The 22370-nt window shown below is 38.0% G+C and overlaps 1 protein-coding gene across 4 annotated transcripts in view; it reads left to right on the plus strand.

Annotated features, from left to right (window-relative positions):
* The window catches only part of Grm7 (glutamate metabotropic receptor 7), a 562936-nt gene that overhangs the window by 178274 nt on the left and 362292 nt on the right, over positions 1–22370 (plus strand). For 3 of the 4 annotated variants that reach the window (XR_016533549.1, XR_016533548.1, XM_090324015.1), the window contains exon 2: positions 2346–2562. Coding sequence is in view for 1 of the 4 variants with exons in the window: in XM_090324015.1 (XP_090180141.1) it covers positions 2346–2562 (217 nt within the window). In the remaining 3 variants the exon portion in view is untranslated. The remainder of the gene's footprint in view (positions 1–2345; positions 2563–22370) is intronic. The other variant, XR_016533550.1, reaches the window with a different exon arrangement.

Genomic DNA, 22370 nt, shown 5'->3' on the forward strand with positions numbered 1-22370 from the left:
ATGCAACATCCTCTTTAGTAGGCTATATCCATTTCTCAAGTCCTTCCTCTTCTTTACTAGAAATGATACCCATATAAACCCCCCTATTTCCATGGCAGACATGAAATACATTTGCCTTTCCATTCCTCATCTTGTCATTATTATCTGTAAAATATGGAAACCGATAGTACTGGATAGAAAATGGAGACAGGTGTGATTGCAATCCAGCAGGCAGTTCTTATTTACCATGGAAGGAATGGATCACATGTAGGCATTTTCACAGAGATTGTACTAAGGAGAAGGACATCTATGTCACCAGGATATTTGTATTAGTAAAATGTGGGACACAGTTAAGGAAGTGCATTTGTAATGGGACTCTCTACAATTCTGATGCTTTCCATCCATTTTATAAGTGGGAGTTCAAGTGGAAGGCTGGTTGCATCTGTATTAAGGCTCTTTATGAAGGAAAGAGCCATACAGGCAGAGCCAATGTCTGTGTGCCAGCATGAAGTGTTTACATTTCTAGAAGTGAAAATTGATGGATAGTTATCAACCCATTTGAGTTCTTTCTGTTTTATTTCTTGTGAGGAAAGGCCTCTTTGTCCCTCACTCCCTCCCTCAATTTTTTTTTTCTGCCAAGAACTCTAATGTAGTTGATATTTTCTTTTCCCCAAACTTATAACCTCAAAACTCTCCACAACCCACAGGTGACCCATTCTGGTAATCTGCTTAGGTGAGTTGTGCTCGAGTACTAAACGTGTTAGAGTCACAGCTTAGGAATGAGGCACAAAATAGCATTCAGTGTTGTGAACAGATATCAGCCTGGACTCCAGACATCTACTGCCTTTCTGTTTTATGCGTATTACTAGACAACTTTTGTAACCACTTGGCAAATGATTAGTTGTTACAAGATGCTTTTAGGTTTTTTCTTGCTAAAAAATGTATTGCAAAGATGAAATAAAGAGGGGTGACAGGTAAGTCAGAGATTGAGTACATTTCCTTTTGAACAGGAACTGAACTAGTTCATTCTTTGTCCCATCACTTGGGTCTTTTTATTTTACAGCTTCATGGCCTGAGGCAAAGATCATACTCTATGTCTCCTTGTCTGTTTCTTTTTAAACAAATGAATAAAAAATTAGCTAGCTGCTCCAGACATGGATGAGAGTGAACTATGCATCCTGTGGGTGGATATGGGAAGGAGGGAATAGGAGAGAAGAAACTGACGACATTTTAATTCTTACCTGATGTTTGTAAACTGTATATCACCTCTAAAACAATAAAATAAATTAGTCTAGATTCTACTATAAGGTACTTGCTGGTAATTAGATGAGGAACTGCATATAAAATATTTAGGACATGACTTGCATAATGAAGTATACAATGTTTCCAAAGCAGTGGTATTTTGGACATGTAAAATGATTGTTTTTCTTTTTTATCTTGGACACAGAGGAGAATGTGAGAACAAATTTCAAGGGACTTTTTTTGTAGTTCCATCTATCTGTGATTTGACTTAGTTAAAATCAGTGTGTTTCAAGTGCTTGGCTAGCTGAATTTTGCATGGTCTCAAAAGTAAGTACTACACAGAGCAAGGGAAATAATTGAATTCTTATCTAGTGTCCCTGTATAGAAACCTTAGTTGAACCCCATAGACACAAGGCAGCTAACTTCTTAATCCAAGACTGGGAAGGGGGCAGATGGGAATCAGGGAGCCTTGTGGCCTCCACTCTGTGGGATCACTGGCTCTAACTCTCAGCACCCACAAGGAACTTATACAGTATTGAAGAAGACCCTCAAAAGTTCAAGAGCTAGGGTAAATGCCTGGGGTCAGGGAATGCCTTCTTGTGGAAATAAGCGTATTAATAAGTGGATTCACACTGCTTTCACGAAGAAATGAGGAGGTGCTGCGTGAAGCTCAGTTAGATATTCTATTTTCTCAGAGATGGGAAGTATAAAATGGCTTATGATATTCGAAGCTGTGTCAGAAGGTCGTGTTCGTGATTTCTATTGATGGAAATGCAATTAAAATATGGTGTAGTGCAACTACATAGACCTAAAAAATCTATGACCCTATAGTCATAATGTCCATACGTCATTTGAAATAGGATGTAAACATCAATGTTAATAAATTGTTTCATTAAAAAAAATATGGTGTGGTGGACAGTAATTTGTTACCCACCAACCCGGTGGCCTGCGTCTGACAATTCCAGCCCCGTTCTCACCCCCTGCCCCCCACTTCCTAGGAGAAGATAAAAGCGCAAGAAGACAAAGGCGCATTTGTGAGGCGGGGAGGTGACGATGCGTTTGGGGGCCTCAGGTCCCAGGTCCTCATGGGGTCCCCTCACCTGGTGCTTTTCATGTCTTCACAGATTCCCCAGATCAGCTACGCGTCCACAGCCCCCGAGCTCAGTGACGACCGGCGCTATGACTTCTTCTCCCGCGTGGTCCCACCCGACTCCTTCCAGGCGCAGGCCATGGTGGACATTGTCAAGGCGCTAGGCTGGAACTATGTGTCCACGCTCGCGTCCGAAGGAAGCTATGGCGAGAAAGGTGTGGAATCCTTCACGCAGATTTCCAAAGAGGCAGGTAGGAAGAGATGATGGTGCAGGAGGGGTCACACTCTGCTCTGTGCCTTCTAGAGACGGTTGGGTATTGCTGGGGAGTCACCCTGTCCCCCCACCTACCCCCCCCCCATTTTTGCCTTCCCCTGGTCCTGGGCCATCTGTCTGTCCAGTCTTCATAGGAAAGGCATGCTACTTGTGGACAGATTTTTCAATGGCAGGACATTAAAGTCCTGGAGGGGCTTCTAGCATGCCTATGGCCACCTGAGACAGTCTGGCTACTGGTGGGTGGCCTTCCATGGATGCCTCTGTACAAAATGAGGGACCGTTTAGAATTCTGTGAGCCAGTTCTGACTTCCAGCCGGGTTACACTCAGGCCTTCAAAGACGTGGCCAAAAGAGAGTACTGTTATCTCTCCAGGCCGAATGATTTTGAGGGGTTCACAGTTCTCCTTAGTATCACTTTCAGAGGATTCTTTTGTTACCTAGCCCTAACTGAAAAGTAATGGATTCAATTTCTTTTCAGCTGTCCTCTATTGGGCTGCAATGAGGCAAAAGTCTCAAGCTTAGAAATCTTTACAATACATATTAGGGCTTCCTTTATCACACACACACACACACACACACACACACACACACACACACAGATGGTTGGAAGTTCTTACATGATTCTTATGCTAAAATAAGGCTTTGGGTTTATTGGAAAGGAATTTAGAATTGTATGCATCAATAGTGTTATTGTATGAACTGGACTGATCACAAAGACAGAAATAACCAGAGGATGAGAAACAGAGGTACGTTTCATGTAGGACAGTGTCGTCCTACATGAAGTGAGGGCTTAGAGCATCTGAGTCTCAGACTGCAGGCATATGTTCAGATATTCCATGTCTCTGCAAATGGCTCACCAACTTGCACCTGGCTCCTGAATGTGGAAGCGAGGCTTGTTTGAAAACTCATAATTTTACCTGGTACGTTATTAACAGCTATGATTGCAAAAGTTGGTGATAACTGGCTCATTCACATACTCTTTTCTCTTTCTAAATGAGGGACTCTTTGCAGTACTGGCTAGAGTGCTTCTATACATGGATCACTGTAATCCTAAATAAAATTTCTGGCTACAAACACCCCTACTCACACTTCCTTCCTTTGTTGTTGGCTTGTGTTCTTAGTGTTATTTCTAAGGCTTCTTATCACATCTTCACGTAATGTTGTCCCTATTTTTCTTCTTTCCTCACCCTTAAACTGTAGGATAAGATCATGCCTACATCATTCACTACAGTGCCTAGAAATCTTATGTTCCTAAGGGAAAAATGCCTAGTATAATTTAGTTAGAAACTTTCCAATTACAGGGGAAAAAAATCTTAACTCTGGCCTTGTGGCGTGCTTTGATTTATAGGATTCATTAACAATTGACTTCATGAGTCCCCACAGAGATAGCTAATCATTTTGGATGGTGTTTTATTTCTTCCCTTTTTCTCTGGATCTCACTTTGATCAAAATAGGGCTGGAGGCTGACATAGAGAAATATCTAAAATATTAGGATGGAAAGAAGGCAAAAGATCTAGAGGGAGAAAATGGCTAACACTGTGAGATAAAGCTTAATGATAAAGCTCACATAACATCTTATATTATGTAATTGCTGCAAAGGGATGGGAACTTTAATACTGGTTTTCCTAATGGATACAGAAAGAACACTGACTAGTACATGATTTATTGTATCTGTGAGATTAAGGTCATATTGGTCATTCAGATGAGAATAGCTTTCCATTTCTTAGATTAAGACAATATTTGCTAAGGATCTTTGCTAAGAAACTATGTTCTATGGGCAGATCAGAAGTAAGGATCATTAGATTGTTTTCTCCCCTGTGAAAATAGGAGACAATGTTATAATTTGCTACATAATGACTTTATAAACAAGTGCAGCCTTTGTAAGATGATTAGAATTCCTTCAATCATTCATTGAACCCAATCATAGGTTTTAACTGCCAAGCTCAATATTGAAGACTGTGTCATTGTCAGATTGAATGAAATCCATCAATTTGAGAACATTTCTTTTTGGAGGAAAAATAAGTTCATGCTTCTTAATATGAGAAAACATGTTTTAAGAAATAGCTTGCAAATTATTTTTTGAAAAATATATTTTCAGGGGATATGTACAATGAAATGCATTTCAATTGCATCATAAATGTAATTAATTTAAATAAACTCATTTATATCTTTAATGGCATCCCTTCTCCAATTAAAAATAAAAGTGAAGCTAAGCACTGGTAATTCACACCCTCAATATCTATGGGTTGTGATTCGAAGCCAGCCTGAGAAGGAAACTTTATCTCCAATTAACTACCAGAAAACTGGAGTGGAGCTGTGACTCAAAGTGTTAGAGTGCTAGCTTTCAGCATAAAGAGCTCAGGGACAGTTCAAGCCCCATAATTGGAAAATAAAATCGAGAAGTCTGGTAAAAGTGAGGAGCAAAAAAAGGAGAACCAATTAGAAATTACAACTTAAGTGGTTTGGGTTAAGTCTCCGTGTGACTGAACACAAGCAGGCAGATGAGTCAGTTTCCTTTCTCATAAGATGAACCTCTTCCTATCCCAAAGTTGCTTTAGATATTTAGATATACAGATTCATATCTTAGCACCTCCAAAACCATCGCATCTCCTTTCTGTGATGTTCAGTCAATCAACTGAGTTCCAAAAAATAAGAAGAGAAAAATCTTTCTTTTTTTGAGCTTCTGGGGAAGAATTCATGGTTAAGGAATTTTAGAAAAAGCTTCAAGGATAATAGCAAAGATTCCCATCTAATCCTAGAATCTGACTTGGCTCACAAATTCTGTGTGTGTGTGTGTGTGTGTGTGTGTGTGTGTGTGTGTGTGTAAGGCAATATGTCAGAGAAATGAGCAAGCCAGCAGTTATGATGTCAGAAAGACCTAGATTTGAGTAATGGAGTCCATTACTTTTGCACTGAAAACATCTTGACACATGATTTAACTTTTCATGCCTCAGCTTTCTCATAGAGAATGAGATTCATGATACCTGTTTCATCATGTTAGTAAAACAAATGAGATGATGCATGGGGAAATGATTAATACTCAATAATACCTGATTGTTTGCATATCACATTGGCTCCTCACAAACAAGTCAGGTTATTGCTGGAGTTTGAAAAGTTCAGAAATAACTTGAGTGATATATGATATAAGCCTTTGATTGTAATTACAAGTGACTTATTTTTACTTGTCATCAACCCTCCTTAGTATCGTTAGGAAAGTTTCTCTGAGAAACTGAAGAACTGGTGGTTTTGACATGGAGGTTAAATTTCCAGGGAAAAGGATCATAGCTTATTTTTAAATGAAGAAGCAGATGCTCAACCACAGAGAATTACTGGGCAGTAGAACTTCTTGGTCATTTCTGTTGGGAAGGAAAAGCAATTTTGCTTTGGAAGTAATTATGCTTTGTAATAATCTCACTATTAGCCAATGTCTACTTCAGAGGGAGACTTTTCATTCTTTTCTTTTTTCTAAAGGAATCTTTTTAGTCTTTGCAAAAGTCAAACTAGAAAGTGCACTGGATGAAGCTGATTGCAAGTGGCTCAGGCCTGCAATCCTAGCTACTCAGGAGGCTGAGACCTGAGGATTACAATTCAGGATTCATGGTGTTGTCAAGGAAAGGGAATTAGTTAAAATGACATTAGTTAATATTTGGGTTGTGGGAAAGTAGGTCACTTTTGATTTTTAGTCTTTCCAAGGCTTTTCACAACAGGAGATGTTATTTCCAAATGTAATTTCAGCACTCTCTATGAAAACCTTGTGTGTAAGAGTATAAAATATCCTATTTTTCAAAATTTGTTTTTGTCCAAAATGTCCCACTGTCAAATAACACACAAGGATGTTTAAACTGTACCGTCATGGAAAAATCTGCTATTTGTGTTTGTTTAAAAAAAGGGGGAAAAAAACCTTGTGCTCTCCTAGCAGAGATTTACAATAAAATAAAACTTAGATACATAAGGCCAGATAGTAGGATGCTAAATGAAAGGACCTCCAGGATCTAGAAACAAAAGCCATAGAATGAGTGATTGTTGTCCTTAATGTACTATGTTATCTCTCAAAAAAAAAAGGGAAAAAAAGCTACAAAATTGCCACCATGGTTAAACCCAGTAGAAATTTCCACAGCTGAAATATTTCTAAAATATAGCATTAATAATCGGTTGCTTGCAAAGTATCTCTTTATTGATTTCAGTGCCTTTGAAAATGAATTTTGTATTTTCAAAAACTTGATGCATGCAAATGATGAGACTCCATGGGGTTTACGCAAAGGGGTCTGTTTTCCTTGCATCGGACAAATGAATCCCTGCTGTTTTGTCTTTCAAATGATGAGCAAAGCTTCTCCAAGGCTCCCAGAAAGCTCAGGTCCACACACCATAGCAATAGCCATCCTCAGTGGATGCTAAACCGACTTTGAAAGATGTTGAATGGGTGGAGCTTCCAATGTCTCTGTTCTTCTTCTGATCATGTATTGGATAATTTCAAGACCCATCACTCCAAGCCAATCATCACTGAGATGCAGTTCTGGGCAGATGTAATGTCCATTCCTCAAGGGCAATGAAGGGCACAGCGAAGGATTAAAGCTTGCTTCTTGAAAAAGGAAAGCAAAAGGATGCAAAATTCTATCAGGGAGACATCCCCAAAGTGAATTGTTTGTGTGTGTGTGTGTGTGTGTGTATGTGTGTGTGTGTGTGTGTGTGTGTGTGTGTGTGTGTGTGTGTGTTCTTTGGTTCTTGTCTGGGAGTCTTTAATGGAACTTTTAAGCCAAAAGTGGTTGTAGCCATGTACTTTTAAGCCTGACCCTGAAACAACTAGGGGCATACTTTAAAGTCTTCCTCATCTTCTTCACCTAGCCAATGGACTGGCCGGATGCTGTTCAGACCCTGAGACAACTGATGACTGGCTGTGCACTTGTGCCACTGTGTAAGTGACACACTACAATATGCCAGGGATTTTCTCCCTTCATTATCTACTTCCATCTTTTTCCTGACTCCACTGAATAGCATTATTCTGTCGAAATAGTATTTCAGAGTGCAAGCTCCTGTTTAGTTAAGTAGGTGTACGACAGATGCCATTGTGAAATCTGATCTCTAGCTTCAAAGTGTTCTTTTGGGAAACTTGTGACTGAGTTATAGTGAGTACCTTTAAACAGGAGAAATATTAGGTGATCTCACTTATCCACATAGTGATAAGGGTCTTACTTCAGGATAAAATAAAAAAATACTTGGGCTGGGAGTTTAGCCTAGTGGTAGAGTGCTTGCCTAGCATGCCCTAAGACGCAGGTTCAATTCCTTGGTACTATATACATAGAAAAAAAGCTGGAAGTGGTATTGATGCTCAAGTGGTAGAGCTCTAGCATTGAGAAAGTCCAAGGACAGTGCTCAGGCCCTGAGCTCAAGCCCAGGACTGGCAAAAAAAATTAAAAAATAAAATAAATAAAATAAATTAAAAAATACTTGTTAGGAAGGCTGAAAGATAAAGAAAATAGTGATTACAACATGTTCATGTACTCAAAAGTTTATTTTTTCTAAGATGCTTGTGATGCTCCTGGATTTTAACTAAACTTAGAGATTCAGGAGGTCTAGAGGGCTCAGTGATCAGGCACCACTGTAGCTGGTTCCTCCACTATCCTCAACACAATGCCCACGACAGTCACAGCCACATACCCCCACACCAGGTTTATTTCTTATCACAGATGATGATGAATTCTGTTTGGAAAGGCATTGTCAAAGCTATGACAACAGAAATTATGATGTGTGGCCACTAATTACATGCGAGTGCATGCTTTTCAGAGCCTTCATGCTACCGAGTACAGAAATTTTTGATGCTTCTGATCATTTCTTTGAAGCAAAATGTACAGCAGTAATGCTTAATTTCATGTCAGGATCACGAGTGATGGAGTTAGTGAATGTTCTACACCCCCACGCTTTTCAATGACTAAAGAACATTTTGTCCTCAGTCTGTACTCCTGGGTGCTTTGATCGATATTTAGCAGTGAGTAATTACATCAGGAATTAGAGCTTGGAAAGGATAACAGTAGACACTCACTGATTAAATATTGCTTTGGGCTTGCCTCAGTATATCCAGATCCTACCATACTTTTAAGGAATAGAATACTAGACAATTTAAGGCATTTAGATAACTAAATCTCACTTGGAAGAGAAGGAACGAGATCAAGAACGTTTGGTAATGAATCAGATTCAATATATTTCACTCTTATTCTTCATGATTTAAAAAAATCACTCTATTTTTTGAAGCTACTAAATTGTTTTTATTAATGAGATAATGTATAGAGGATTTACAGTTACATTTGTCAAGTAGTAGGTATATAACTTCTCACTCATTGATACCCCTTCTCATGTTTTTTGTCCCCATTTCCCTCTTCCCACCCCTCCCAAACAACTTGTTTCCCCCCTTCCCTTTCCTATTTCAAATAAACAAATAATCATGTATACAATATACCAGGAAACAAAATCAGATACAGTAGCAATATGAGATTAACCAAAATGGCAAAAAAGAGAAGAGAAATAACACAGTATATTAAGAACAACAATCACACAAATAAAGCTCTTGTTTCCTTATTCTAGTGTTTCTTTCATTTAGTCTCATCCTATATGACTTTATGTACCTAGGCCAGTAGAGTCCTAGATGTGTATTAATTATTACAAAGGAGGGAAACCATTGAGCCTATGTTCCTTTGGGTCTGGCTTACTGCACATAAAATGATTTTTTTCCAAGTCTGTCCATTTCCTTACAAATGCCATCTTTCTTATGGCAGCATAGAACTTTATTGTAAGTACCACATCTTCCGATCCAGTCATCTACTGAGGGGCTTCTGGGTTGGTTCCATATATTAGTTAAGGTAAATAATGCTGCAGTGAACATCATTATACTAGTGGCTTTCATATGTCCTTGTTTCTGGACGATTGGGTAAATGCCAAGTAGTGGAATTGCTGGGTCATAAGGGAGTTCTATGTTTTGTCTTTTGAGGAAACACCATACTGCTTTCCATAGTGGTTGAACGATTTTACACTCCCATCAACAGTGTAGCAGTGATCCCTTCTGGCCACATCCCCTCCAGCTTCTGTTTTTATGAGATTTGTTGATAATGGCCATTCTAACTGGAGTGAGGTGGAATCTCAAAGTTGTTTTGATTCACATTGTCTTTATGGCCAGAGATTTCAAGCTTCTCTTCATGTGTCTATAGGCCATTCGTATTTCCTCTTCAGAGAAGACTCTCTAAAGTCTTTAGTCCACCTTTTAATGTAATGCTTGTTTCTTTGAAGATTTGTTTTAGAGAGATTCGATTTTTTGGCCATAGATATATTTTAGATATGAGGCCCTTGTCTATTGTATGGCTAGTGACGATCTTCTCCCATTCTGTGGGTGAAACTACTGAATTTTAACCTCAGAATCATTTGATAAAATTTTAAAACCAATTTCCTATTCCAATGTGATTGTGAAATTAAAAGGCTAAATGGACCGATTTGGGAAGGGTTGTTTGGTTTAGTTTAGAAATGGTACATATTGGTGAATTGTGGAGGGGATTCTTCCTTTTGTGCTGTGTGTTTTTTAAAATAAAATTAAAAAATCATTATAAGGCATGGAAATAATGAATATATTCTATATCAAATATTTATTTTATATTTCATGCTTCTGGGGGACTGAACCAAGGGCCTGGTTTTTGCAGGCACATGTTACACCATGGAATTACATCCTCAGCCTACAAATAAATATAATTTCTTGTTGAAAAGACAGAAGATACCGTTGGGAAACTGTCAAAGTTGAAGTACTAAGAAAAAATCACTACAGCAAAATCAGGACCTTATGCTGGAACACAAATGAAGAAGCTATTAGGTAAACTGAGATCAGGAAAGGAGAATGTATAACTGCATAAAAACATGGTGGTAAACTTATGTACAAGTTTTCTTGTGCTGGATTCTGAGATGCTGAACAAAATGGTTTCCACTTCTTCTCCCAGTATGGGGCTTATCCTCTCTTGAATCAATTCCTTGTCTTAGATTACTGAATTCATATTAGAGTAATGGTTTTGGAATGCAACTGGATGGATGACAGAAGACACTTCTATTGTGCTGTCTGATATCCAGTTTGGCTAGCTCTGGACTGATGGTGGCTATTTGATTCTTGCCTTGAGTTTATCCCTTTTACATAGAGGCTTTGTTCTCATTTCTACAGTGTGAAAACAGAAAAAAGATATGCTGACAGCTCATTGTGTGTATAGAAACAACTTCTACTTGTAAGACACAGGCACTTTGTTTACAGCATGACTTCCTGTTAGGCTGTAGAGTGGACCAATCCATACCATATATCATTAAGATGGCATACCAAATTGTAGGGACAGTTTCTGGTTTGTTTGGTTTTTAGTGTACGTAGCTTTGTTGTTGTTTTTATTTGTGTGTGTGTGTGTGTGTTTAGTCTGTAGAGTGCATTTATATCATCTGCCCATAAACCTTTTGAGAATTACCAAAAATAAAAATAAAAAGTTTAAGCAATAGCTACCATCTTTGGGAGCTCAAGCAAAGATCAAAAAGGAATTCTTTAGAAAAGTTTTGAGGCAACTCAAGGAAGTAGTGGAAAGGTTTGGAAACTAGTGAAGGAAGCTACTGTGATAATCCTGGACACACAAGAGGAAGACCTGTGTCTTCGGGGCACTTCAGCCAGGATGAGCCAGCTCATGTAGCCCTTCTGTTCTCTGCTCCAGATTCTGGTGAGAAAAACCCAAGGCCTCGTGGTATCTGCCACTGGTCCTGTCATAATTACATATAATCACATCTCACAGAGATGTGAGACTGTTGATAGTTAACAGTTCCACAAGGTGTTTTTTTTTTTGGTTTGTTGTTTGTTGTTTTAAATAACAATTGTAGACATCTTTTTTCCATATATTTTTATTGTAATGAATAGAAGGGTTACATTATATTCATCAATAGAAGGTGCATCACTTCATATACATTGAAAACCTTTCTCATGTCTTGGTCCCCATTTCCCTCCCCCCACCCTCGCCCCTTATCTTGTTTTCCCCCATTCCTTATCCGATTTCAAATAACCAAATATGCATATATACAATATATCAGATAACAAGGTGAACTACTGTAACAATATGAGATAATCAAGGGACAGCAAAAGAGATGAGAGATAACATAGTATATTAAGGACAACAATCACTCATTATATGGCTTTTGTTTCTATATCCTGGAGGACCTTTCATTTAGCCATATCCTAGATGGTCTTATGAATGTATGTTTTGTTCTATTGTAAATCTCTGCTTGGAGAACCCAAGGTTTCTACTGATTATGACAAATGAGGGAAACCTTGAGTCTATGTTCCTCTGAGTCTGGTTTACTTCACTTCATATGATTTTTTCTAAGTCTTTCCATTTCCTTAAAAATGGAGCGATGCTGTTAATTTTAGACAACTTAAGGCAAATATTTTATTAGGTTTTTTTTTTTGTATGTGTGTATGAGATGGCAGGTGTCTGAACTCCAGACTATGCATTTGCTGGTCAGGCATTCTCCCTCTGTGGCACACTCCCACACATTTGCTTTTTGCTTTAATTATTTTTTATTGCTTTGTCAATACTTGACCTTGACTGGTGATAATCATTTCTATATCTTTCGGGTAGCTGGAATTATAGGTGTCTGCCACCAGGCTCAAGTTTATTTGTAGAAATGGGATGGGGATCTTGATAACTTTTTGTCTTGACTGCCTTCAAACTCTGATCTCTTTATCATCATCTTTCCAGAAGATGGGATTGCAGGTGTGAGCCACTGTGGATGGCAAGTATTCATTTTAGCTATTCAAAGGGTAACTGGTCAGGAGGAAATGATAAATGAGCAGGACAAAATGTGATAAAAATTGATTTTCTTCTCTGCCCCTCTAACTGCATGCTTGAAGGTAAAAAGGAAATGAAGAACTACTTAATATGATCTTCATGAGGCACTGCTGTTAAATTTTTTTAAAGAAAAGTTGGTTAACCATCCCCCCCTTGCCCACCATATATTTCCTTTAACAAATGCTCCTACAGAAACCATTGCAACTTAAATACTTTAGACTATTTCTCAAATCAACAGCTTTGTAAGGCATTAGGAAATCTAATTTCCTAGCTGTATATCTGTGACAGAGCTCATTATGAGATTTCAATAATCAGGTGATTGAATTAGCTGTACCCTACCCCATGACTAGAAATAGAAGAAATGATGAGGGAGACAATTTTCACCATTACTGGAAAGTTACACAATATGTGAATATTTATTCTGTTGGTAGCAAGTGAAGAATAGTTTTACATGATAAAAATGGTCTTGGTTTGGTGCTGGAACAGAGAGGGTGTGAACTCGGGATCTCATTCTCTTGTGGAGCAGTTTTAGCTCTCAACTGGCACTTTACCACTTGAGCTATACCTCTACTTTGGGCTCTGGTTCTTTTATAGTGAACAGTTTGGAAAAAAAAAAGAAATGCTATTTTTGTGTTTTTATAGTCCTAGGAGTCCTTGAAAAGGCCTCAGTGATTCTGGGCTTTTGATGATGGGATAAACAAACTTTTTATGAAATGTAGAAGTGGAAGAAGACAAGGCTGGTGCTGCATTCTTCCCTGCAGGGGCTTGGGTTTAATGAGATGGCAGAGCATTCTGTGCAGAAGCTCAGGAGAAGAGAAATGTGTTGAGAAAGAAAATGACAGAGGTGGTTAGCATGCCGAGAGAGGCTAAGAATCCTGTACTATGGTTTGTGGTTCAGGCTGACACTATCCTTTTCTGCTAGGAAAGCTAGCATTATCAGGCCGGCCATTAATTGTTTAATTATGAAAACACTAACTATAGGAAAGAAGAAAATTTAGCATACATACTTTTCCAAGATAACAAGTTTTTTTTTAATTTAGGTGTAATTTATTCTCATTATTTCCTTTTAAAAAGTAGCCCTTTTTCCATAGCCATAGCATAGGAACAATAGAATCTATGCCTTTATTTTCATAATTACCACATTCTTTGTTCTCTTATAGGTAGATAATTATACTCTTCCCCTTTAGATGTTATGAAATTCTCTGAGAATATTGGTTTGACAGGATGAGGGCTCAGTTAGAAGTTGGAAAAACAGTTGTGTCTTCTTTTTTTGATAGGTGCCATTATCTTATTTTCTATGTAAGTATGTACAGTACAGAATTAAAATACAACTCTAAAGAGTTAATATTATGTTACAAAACAGAGTTCAACAAGTAGACAAACACAAAGAAGACTAGAAATCTTTATTCAGCTTTGATTTTTTTTATTCGATTTTAGCTTTGTTTTAGATGTCTAGTTACTCTCGGATGGGGGTCCTTTATTTGCTGTGTACAAGGTATTTTCCAAACACTGAATATTGCATCCTTCTCACACTGCCAAGCTCAGTGACCTGGTAAAGACTTCTCTCAGTGAAGCTTAGACCTGTGTATATTTCCTTCTCTCCTCTCACTTCAGACAGTGTGCCAGCTATAGGTATATATTATCTATATCAATTCATTTAGTCAGGTCCCCATTACCACACAGAAGATGATGACCTCCTTCGAGAAAGCTACAGGTTTTTAAAAATGGAGAAGGTGGGCTACATTTTATTGGGAATTTCTGATTTCTAGATGCTGGCCAGTGCTTATAATATGGGAATGTTAATTACTAGATGAACCTTCCTTCATGTTATTTATTTATTTATTTAGCGCTGCTATTGGGGTGAACGACAGGGCTTTTCAATTGCACTTGGATTTTTACCCACTCTAAGCTGGCCCTGTACATTTGAGCCACATCTTCTCTTCCCTGGATAATAAGAGTCTCAGGTTATCAGCCTACACTGGCTTTCCACCATTCTTTTCAGATCTCAGTAGTAGCTAGCATTACAGATGTAAGCTACCAGCACCCAACCAGTGTAGTAAAATTATAGTATTCAGAAATCCATGAATTTACTTAGCTTTTCATTCAAAGCTTTCTGTAAGTCTTACCCCTTCAGAGAGACTTTGGCCCACCTTTAGGCATGTTGGGTATTATGGAAGATTGGTAGAGAAATGTGTATGACTTAATTGCCTATGATTATTTTAGATGTAAGTTTATGACAGACAGGAAACTTATACAGTGTTATCATGAGATTAAAGCTTGTGGTATTAGTAATTTTCCTGTTGTCTGTGCTTGTTAAAGCAAGACCTGATGTAATTATATTTTTAAATTGAATCTTAAACTAATTCTGCCAATGGATTCATTTTTTATGCATTCAATACATGAAGCAGATTGTCATAGATTTTTTAAAAGATGCATGTACAAGAAAGATGTAGATTAAGATAGACAAGTAATACATGGTTTGAACCAGAAAATTAAGGAAAACCTGATTTGACTGAGTTGAGAGATCGAAAATGATTATTTTTTCCTTAATTATAAAGAGATTTGTTGACATGAGAAACAATAAAATCCTGATTTTTAGGTGGAGTATATTCTCCATATATAGCAAGAATACTATTGAGTTCAAGACTGATTTCTCTTTATTTAGCTTGTGTCACATTCAAGGCCTGAGTGAGTTCATCAGATGGGTAAATAAGGAAGCTGGCATTAATTCTCATTATTCATTCCAGTTTACAGAGGCAGGCAGAGATTGCCACAAGGAGATGAGCATGCATTCACACCTTTTCCTTAGTCTTCCCCTCATTTTTCTCTCTTTTTTCATTCCACTTGCATCTTCTTCCCAAACATCAGTGGAACTCCTGAAGATAACATTTTCCCAACAGTGAAGAGAATAATTTGATGTCAGGTATAGCTAGGTGCAAGTTAGTAATGTGAGTCCTGTATCCTCGCTGAGCTTCCTTCTCTTTGTTTGATCTGATATCTTCATTTTGCAATGTGGAGATCATTAGTAGCTTTGACACTGAGTGTTGAGGTCAGCTGATTCCCAGACCAACTGATTTTCTGACTATGGCCAGGCAAAACCAATCAATTGCTAAAATCCATACTATAGTTCTAGGAAAAACATTGAAGGTGGGAAACTGGGAAAAGTGAGTTGACCATATAATAAAAGAAATCTTAATAGAAATGAGATACATGGAGCTCTTCGAGTACAAGGAAGGTGTCTTTGAGATGTCTAATTTGCTGTATACATTTCTCTTTACATTAATCTCATTTTTCTAATTATTCTTTTTTAATTTTTAAAGTTATATTTAAGTAGTAGTACAAAGGAGATGCAATTTAATGAATCAATGTGTGGATGCAACGCATCTTGATCTGTGCCACCATTTACCATTCTTACCCTCCCCTATTCTTACTCTTTTCTTTTGTGCTATTTTTCTTCCTCATTTTATTCCTCTTTTAAACAATTGCTCCCCCAGACCATGTTGGAAATAGATGCAGATAGCAAATAACCCAAGTCTGACTCTTACAAAGCTGGATTATCTAGACCCAGAGCATGTGGATGGGAAAACCAGCAGACCCTGCCTTAGGACACTAGTAGAGGCAGAAGACAAGTCCCCAAAATTGCAACAAGGTGTTTTTCTCAATTAATTTTGAGAAACACTTGTTCCTAGACTAATCACACAAAAATGTGAAAGAATCTTGCTCAGAAAACGTACCATCAGCTCCATTCTTTCTCTAGAAAGGAACATATCCACACCTTAAAAAATTTAAAGATTTTTCTTTATCCATTTACAAAGCACTTACTAAATGCCAATTGCATACTCCACTCTGTTATAGGATTTTAGTAATTCAGTGGTGGATATTTTTTTATCCTCATGAAGTTTATATTAATAGACTAAAAATAATAGACAATCAATACATAGCTCATAAACAGATCAATGTGTGTGTGCTGTCATTCTAGACAAGTTGGTTGGAAAAGGTTCATCGACGAGAGTCTATTTGCTCAGAGAGTTGAATGAAATACAGGTTTGGGCCAGGCAAACAATTACCAGAATTATTCTAGGCAGAAGGAACAGCAGTATTCAAAAAGAGCTTCATATAAGAATGTTCTGGTCCCAACAAAGAAAGAATTTTCTAACATGAGATGACTTGGCCAAGGGCATGCTTACCTTTTAATGTAATTATTTGGTTCATCGCCTTTCAAGATGATTTTTGAAAACACAAGGCTAATTCTTGGTGTTACCCTAACTTTGCTTCTAGCACTAAAGTTACCTTTAAAGGAATCTTGCCTATCGGAAGGTTTCCTTTCACATCCAGTGGGAAGCATACAAGAGGCTTCTATCCAACCTTCCTGTTTATTATCTCAGTGTTTGTCAACAATGAAAATTGGACCCGTCCTCCAGAAGAGCCTCTGTGTAGCTTTGGGCTTTTGTAGTGATAAAGAAACAGCCAATACCAAGATTTTTCAAGTTTGTATTTCTCCAGAGTACTCGTCCATTTCCCATGAGAACTCGACTCATTCACTGCTCATGATCATCTTTCACTTTGGGTTCAGTTTCCTCCTATCCTTTGCCAGGCCGATTGATGGTTAGGCCAATTCTTCTTCTCTTGCCAGGATCATTACCGAAAGAATCAGACAAGAGTCGTTGCTTGCACGCAAGGGAATCTAATTCAAAAACTAGTAAATGTAGCTGGGTGCCAAATGACTATAATCCTAGCTATTCCACAAGCTGAGATCCAAAGTCCACATTTTGAAGCCAGCATGATCAAGGAAGTCATTGTGACTCCTCAGCGGTTTGCTACCCAAAAGCCTAAGTGGAGCTGTGGTTCTAGTAGTAGAGCACTAGTTTTGAGCAAAATCCTCTAGGGATAGGGCCCAGGCCCTCAGTTTAAGGCATAGTACCAACACTAACTCCCAATAAAAGAGTTAGGAAATACATTGGAATTAATAAAGTCACAGTTAAGAATCAGATAGGTTCTGGAAGACTTTATAAGAACCAAGAGCTTCTTAACTAGTCTTGCAGTTGGAACAAATGCATACAAGAATTTCTTCAGACTTGTAATACTTGCAAACATCAAGTCGAAGAAGAGGTACCAATTAAGGCTTACTATATTCCTTGTCCACACTCTGATGATAATAGTATAATCTATGATTAAGCCGGGTAAAAGAACTAGAAAGGGTTTTCCAGGAACTCCTATGGTTCCAGAATGAGAAGATAGACTCCTGTTCTTTTCATCCCACTGATATTCTACATTTCCCCATAGATAGGGGAGAAAATGCCATGATCTTTAGAGAATGAAGTCAGGAAGTCTTGAATACCGAATTCTGACATAATGGACTTTCCTTCCTTGTCCCTCACTGGACATACAGCGGTCCTAGTTTTGAAGATTTTTTTTTTATGTTTCTAGTCTTTCCAGTTTCCTCATAAACACCAGCTCTGCTTTCTGATATTCTACCCATGGCCCATTCCAGCAAGCATATTTGTTGCTCAGGTACCTCCAGAGTCTCTGTAATTCCCTGCACCATGCAGAATATCAGTAGCCATAGTTGCTCACAGAATGCCAACTTCTGCTCTGTGGTAGTAATGCAAATAAGAACGAAAATTAAAAGAAACTATCAAAATAATTTAGAGAGCCCTATTTTCCATCCTTGTTACCAATTGTATCTATTATATATATAATATGTACATAAATATACTATTTATTATACATTAGATTATATGTTATATTTATATTTGTATATTTATTGTATATTTAGTTGGGTCAAAGTTAAATTTTGTGATAAAAATTCTATACAATTGACTAAAGGAAGATCTCAAGATAAAAATGAAGAGACAAAAATCTTCCATTAATAAAAGTATGCATTAAGATTACAATGCATATGAAATAACTACAAAAATAGTATACTGAGAAAATTCATGATCTCTATAGCTTGTTAAAATATTGGAGTTCCAATACTTGACTGTCGATATTGCTAACCAAAAGTCCTTCAGGGAAATTTACTATTAAAACATTTACCATTTAATTGACATCTTTGAGTACTAAACTCTTGGTGAAAATAAATATTTAAAATTTCAGGTTGAATGTGTGACCTATGGCACACTGGTACAGTGTTTGTCTAGCATTCATGAAGCCCTGGGTTTGATTCTTTGGTACCACACACAGATAAAACCAGAAGTGGTGTTGTGGCTCAAATAGTAGACTGCTAGTTCTTAGGAAAGCTAAAAGACAGTACCCCAGGCCCTGAGTTCAAGCCCCAGGACAGGCAAAATATATAAAAAAATAAAACTTTAGTTACATACTCTTACTTTCTAAACTTATAACACCAGTGTTTGTATTATTTATTTGGCATTGCCAATTACAGTTGTAACTTTACTTCTTTCCTTAGTAATATCAAAATAACTTTTAATTACAATATATTTTCAAATTCTCAAGCAGTTGGAATTATGTTCTTCCTTTAATGTCAGATAGGAAAAGTTGACATTTGTCAATACAAATATCATCTTTTCTTTATCCTTTATTATTTATGGTATGTTATCTTGAAAGATCATTGATTTGGAATTAGAGAAACTAACACGCCGGTTTATGTAATTTTGTAATTCAACAGTCTCTTTTTCCTCAGAGCAAATTATGTGAGCTGATTTTTCAATTCTAAACTTCCTTTAAGAGCAGGAGCTACTAAGGAAGCTGAAGTATGGAGGATCACAGTTCAAGGTCAGCCTGGGCAGAAAAGTCTGAGAGATTTGATCTTCAAAATAGTCAGAGTATCTAATATATTGGATGTATTTGTATTTGGTTGTTTGAAATTGGATAGGGAAGGGGGGAAAACAAGATGAAGGGTAGGGGGGGAGGGAAATGGGGACCAAGACATGAGAAAGGGTATCAATGTATGTGAATTAATGCACCTTCTATCTGGCGTGTTCCTATGACATCATCACATTTTATTTTAATTATGGAAGAATTATCTGCTGAATTTAGCCAATAGCCTAAAGAAGCATTCACATCAAATAGTGGTTAATGTATCTCCCTGTATCATGGAACTGCCACTCCCCCTGAAATTAGCTGGCAGGACTTGTTCTCTTCAGGGTGCCAGTTTGGTGTGAATTTCTTGGGGTCCTCTTTGCCATTGTTTCCCCAAAAATTGAGAGATGGTTTTGGTGTTGTATAAAATGGGTCCCTTTCCAAGGCAGCCTGGAGAGTCAGTCACAAGCCTGGGACTCTGGCCCAGAAATGTGGGCTCTCGGCGTGCTGTCCTAACCACCGGACCGTGTTCACCTCATCCCTGGCTCTTCTAAGCCAATTTCAGGGCCAGCTGCTTATTATTGAACAGATGCCACTTGCTGGCACCGACATCCATCAGAGAAAATGATGCTGCTTCCATCAGTCCCTGGGCGGTGCAGAAGTCACCAGTAGAAGTATTGTCCCAGGATTCCTGCTTATTGCTTTATTAATAATAAAAGCTCTTGTTGCTACTCCATTTATCTGGCATTAGGAAATGAAGAAAATAATGTGGCCACTGTGTTTAAATGAAATGCGTTGTCAATTGTGACAACCTTTGTACCTTATCCCATTTCAGTTTTTATGAACTGACATGAGCTTGGCCCAACAGAATGACATGGAAACTCATTTTACTTCAGAGGAAGTGATAAGAGATAGAAGAATGTTTTAGGGCCACAGATACCATGACTCCTTACAATTCAGCATTTTCGGTTCTGTTGGTGATTGGATGGTTGAGAAAGTGATTTTGTTCCCCTAATCAAATATTTTCTTATTTGCTATCTAAGCCAGCTATAAAGGCCCTCTAGATTTTTTTATTAAAGAATTTATTAACATTGATTTTTACATCATATTTCAAATGACATGTTTAACAAACAAGTGTTCAAGAAGGGAATCTCTATATACAATCACTGGCACTTAGTTTTTAGAACATAATCAAAATTAGGCTAAGGGTTTATATATCATAGATACATATTAATTTATGAAATAAAACATTATGTCTATAAAGTCATAGGTTTTTATGTTTATGTAGTTGTGTTTATATTTCCAATACCATGTCCATAGCTTTGGGTGTGCAAATATTGTGTCCTCGCTCTTGTACTGTTTGGATCTAATAGCCACATATTAAGGATACCATGCGCCTTTTGTTCCTTTGGTCTTGACTTGTCTCTAGTTTTTTTGTTTGTTTGTTTGTTCTGTTACTGGGACTTGAACTCAGGCACTGGGCATTCAACCTTTTTCTCTACCACTTGACCCACAGTTCTACTTATAGCTTTTTGCTGGTTAATTGGAGATAAAAAGTCTCAAGGACTTTCCTGCCTGCGATGGCTTTGAACCATGATCCATAGATCTCAGCCACTTGAGTAGCAAAAGTTATGAATGAGAACAGTCAGTGCCTGGAAAGTTCTTACAGTTAGCAGACTAAGAAGCACAAATCCTAACAAGTGAATTTGCATTGGCCCCACATACAAAGCATTTGCTTTGGCTACATTGTTGCTTCCTTTCAGCCTCTCCCACTCAATGCCAGACAGCCAGTTAGGTCTTGCTTTCCCCAGCCAGTGCTCTTATCATGGGTTTTCACACATCCTTGGGAGAGTGCTGTTTGAGCTAAGTTAGGATTCCCTTGGTTGCAAAATGAATAAGTAAACACATCAATAAATGAACAACAGAAGTCAGGTCTTTCTCCCTGAAGGGACACATTGCATTTCTTCAACAGTTCTTGTCTTGTGTCCTATTGTCCCAGTGTTAAAGGTAGACTATATTAAGCATACCTCTGAAAAGGCAAGCTCAAAACAGATGAGGACTTTAGAAGTCGTCTGGGAATCTTCTTTCTTTCTTCCTTCTAGTCATTGCAGTCTCCTAGAGTCAGTTTGTCGCATTAAACAAAATAAACTCAAGAAAACGAAAGTTTTGTTCCTCCCAGTTCACATGAAAGCCCTTACCTGGTATGGTTATAGGCGGGCCCTCTGCAAAATGATTAGGCTCAGAATAAAGCACAAAGACAGGTGCTCAATGTATGGACTATTGCCCAATTAGGGAGAAATTCAGCCCCTTAAGACGTAGTTCAATGCTTGCCAGGACATCCATGGATTTCTACAGTAGGATGGATTCCAGCTCTAACAATGCTGTTATTTATATGATGATGGGATGGTCTGTCTCCTCAAAAGACTCAGACCTTCCTAAAAAGGCAAGATCGACTTCTTAGAGGAGCCAGTGTGTGTGTGTGTGTGTGTGTGTGTGTGTGTGTGTGTGTAAGAAACAAAAGGTGGGACTCTTGTATTCAGGACAGAACTGCTTGGGCTATGTCCTGTGGGCTGTGACACACTCACAGAGCAGGAGTGGATAAGAATTCTGATCTGGAATGTGGGAATCTCTTCTCTCAAAACACACAGCACCATAGAAATGCCAAGTGCATGGCACTTTGTGGGGCGAGGACTCTGTGCAGTTGGGTAAGCTTCGCAGTTTAAAGCATTCTCTCCACAGCTTCCCCTAGGAAAATAATGCACCCACCATGAGATGAAAACAGCATGCCATTTCCCAGTGCACTCATTCCAGGCTGCAGGAGTAGGTTTAGAATAGATTCTTACCAGAAATACGTGTGTCTTTCGGTACTTATGTGAGAAAAGGGCTTCCATGCTGCTATTTGAAATTGTCAACGTGTTCCATTTCCACATAGAGTCTTTCAGCACTGGATTTCCAATAGAATACAATGTCAATAAGACCTGAGTTGTTAAACACCCAAAGGATTTGAGTGTGAATGTGAGATGCCCTCTGGGTATTCAATGGCAGATCCCTACTTCTTTTAAAAATAACACATCTGAGAGCTAAATGGAGGGAGGATTAATGGGAATCTTACATAAAATGTGAGATCTGCATTTTTCCTTTGCTGTCAGATGTTAGCTATAATTATTTCGAAAGACTGGGCTCAACTA

The sequence above is a fragment of the Megascapheus bottae genome, chromosome 33, assembly GCF_031878675.1.
Source record: "Megascapheus bottae isolate mThoBot1 chromosome 33, mThoBot2.hap1, whole genome shotgun sequence".
Lineage (NCBI taxonomy): Eukaryota > Metazoa > Chordata > Mammalia > Rodentia > Geomyidae > Megascapheus > Megascapheus bottae.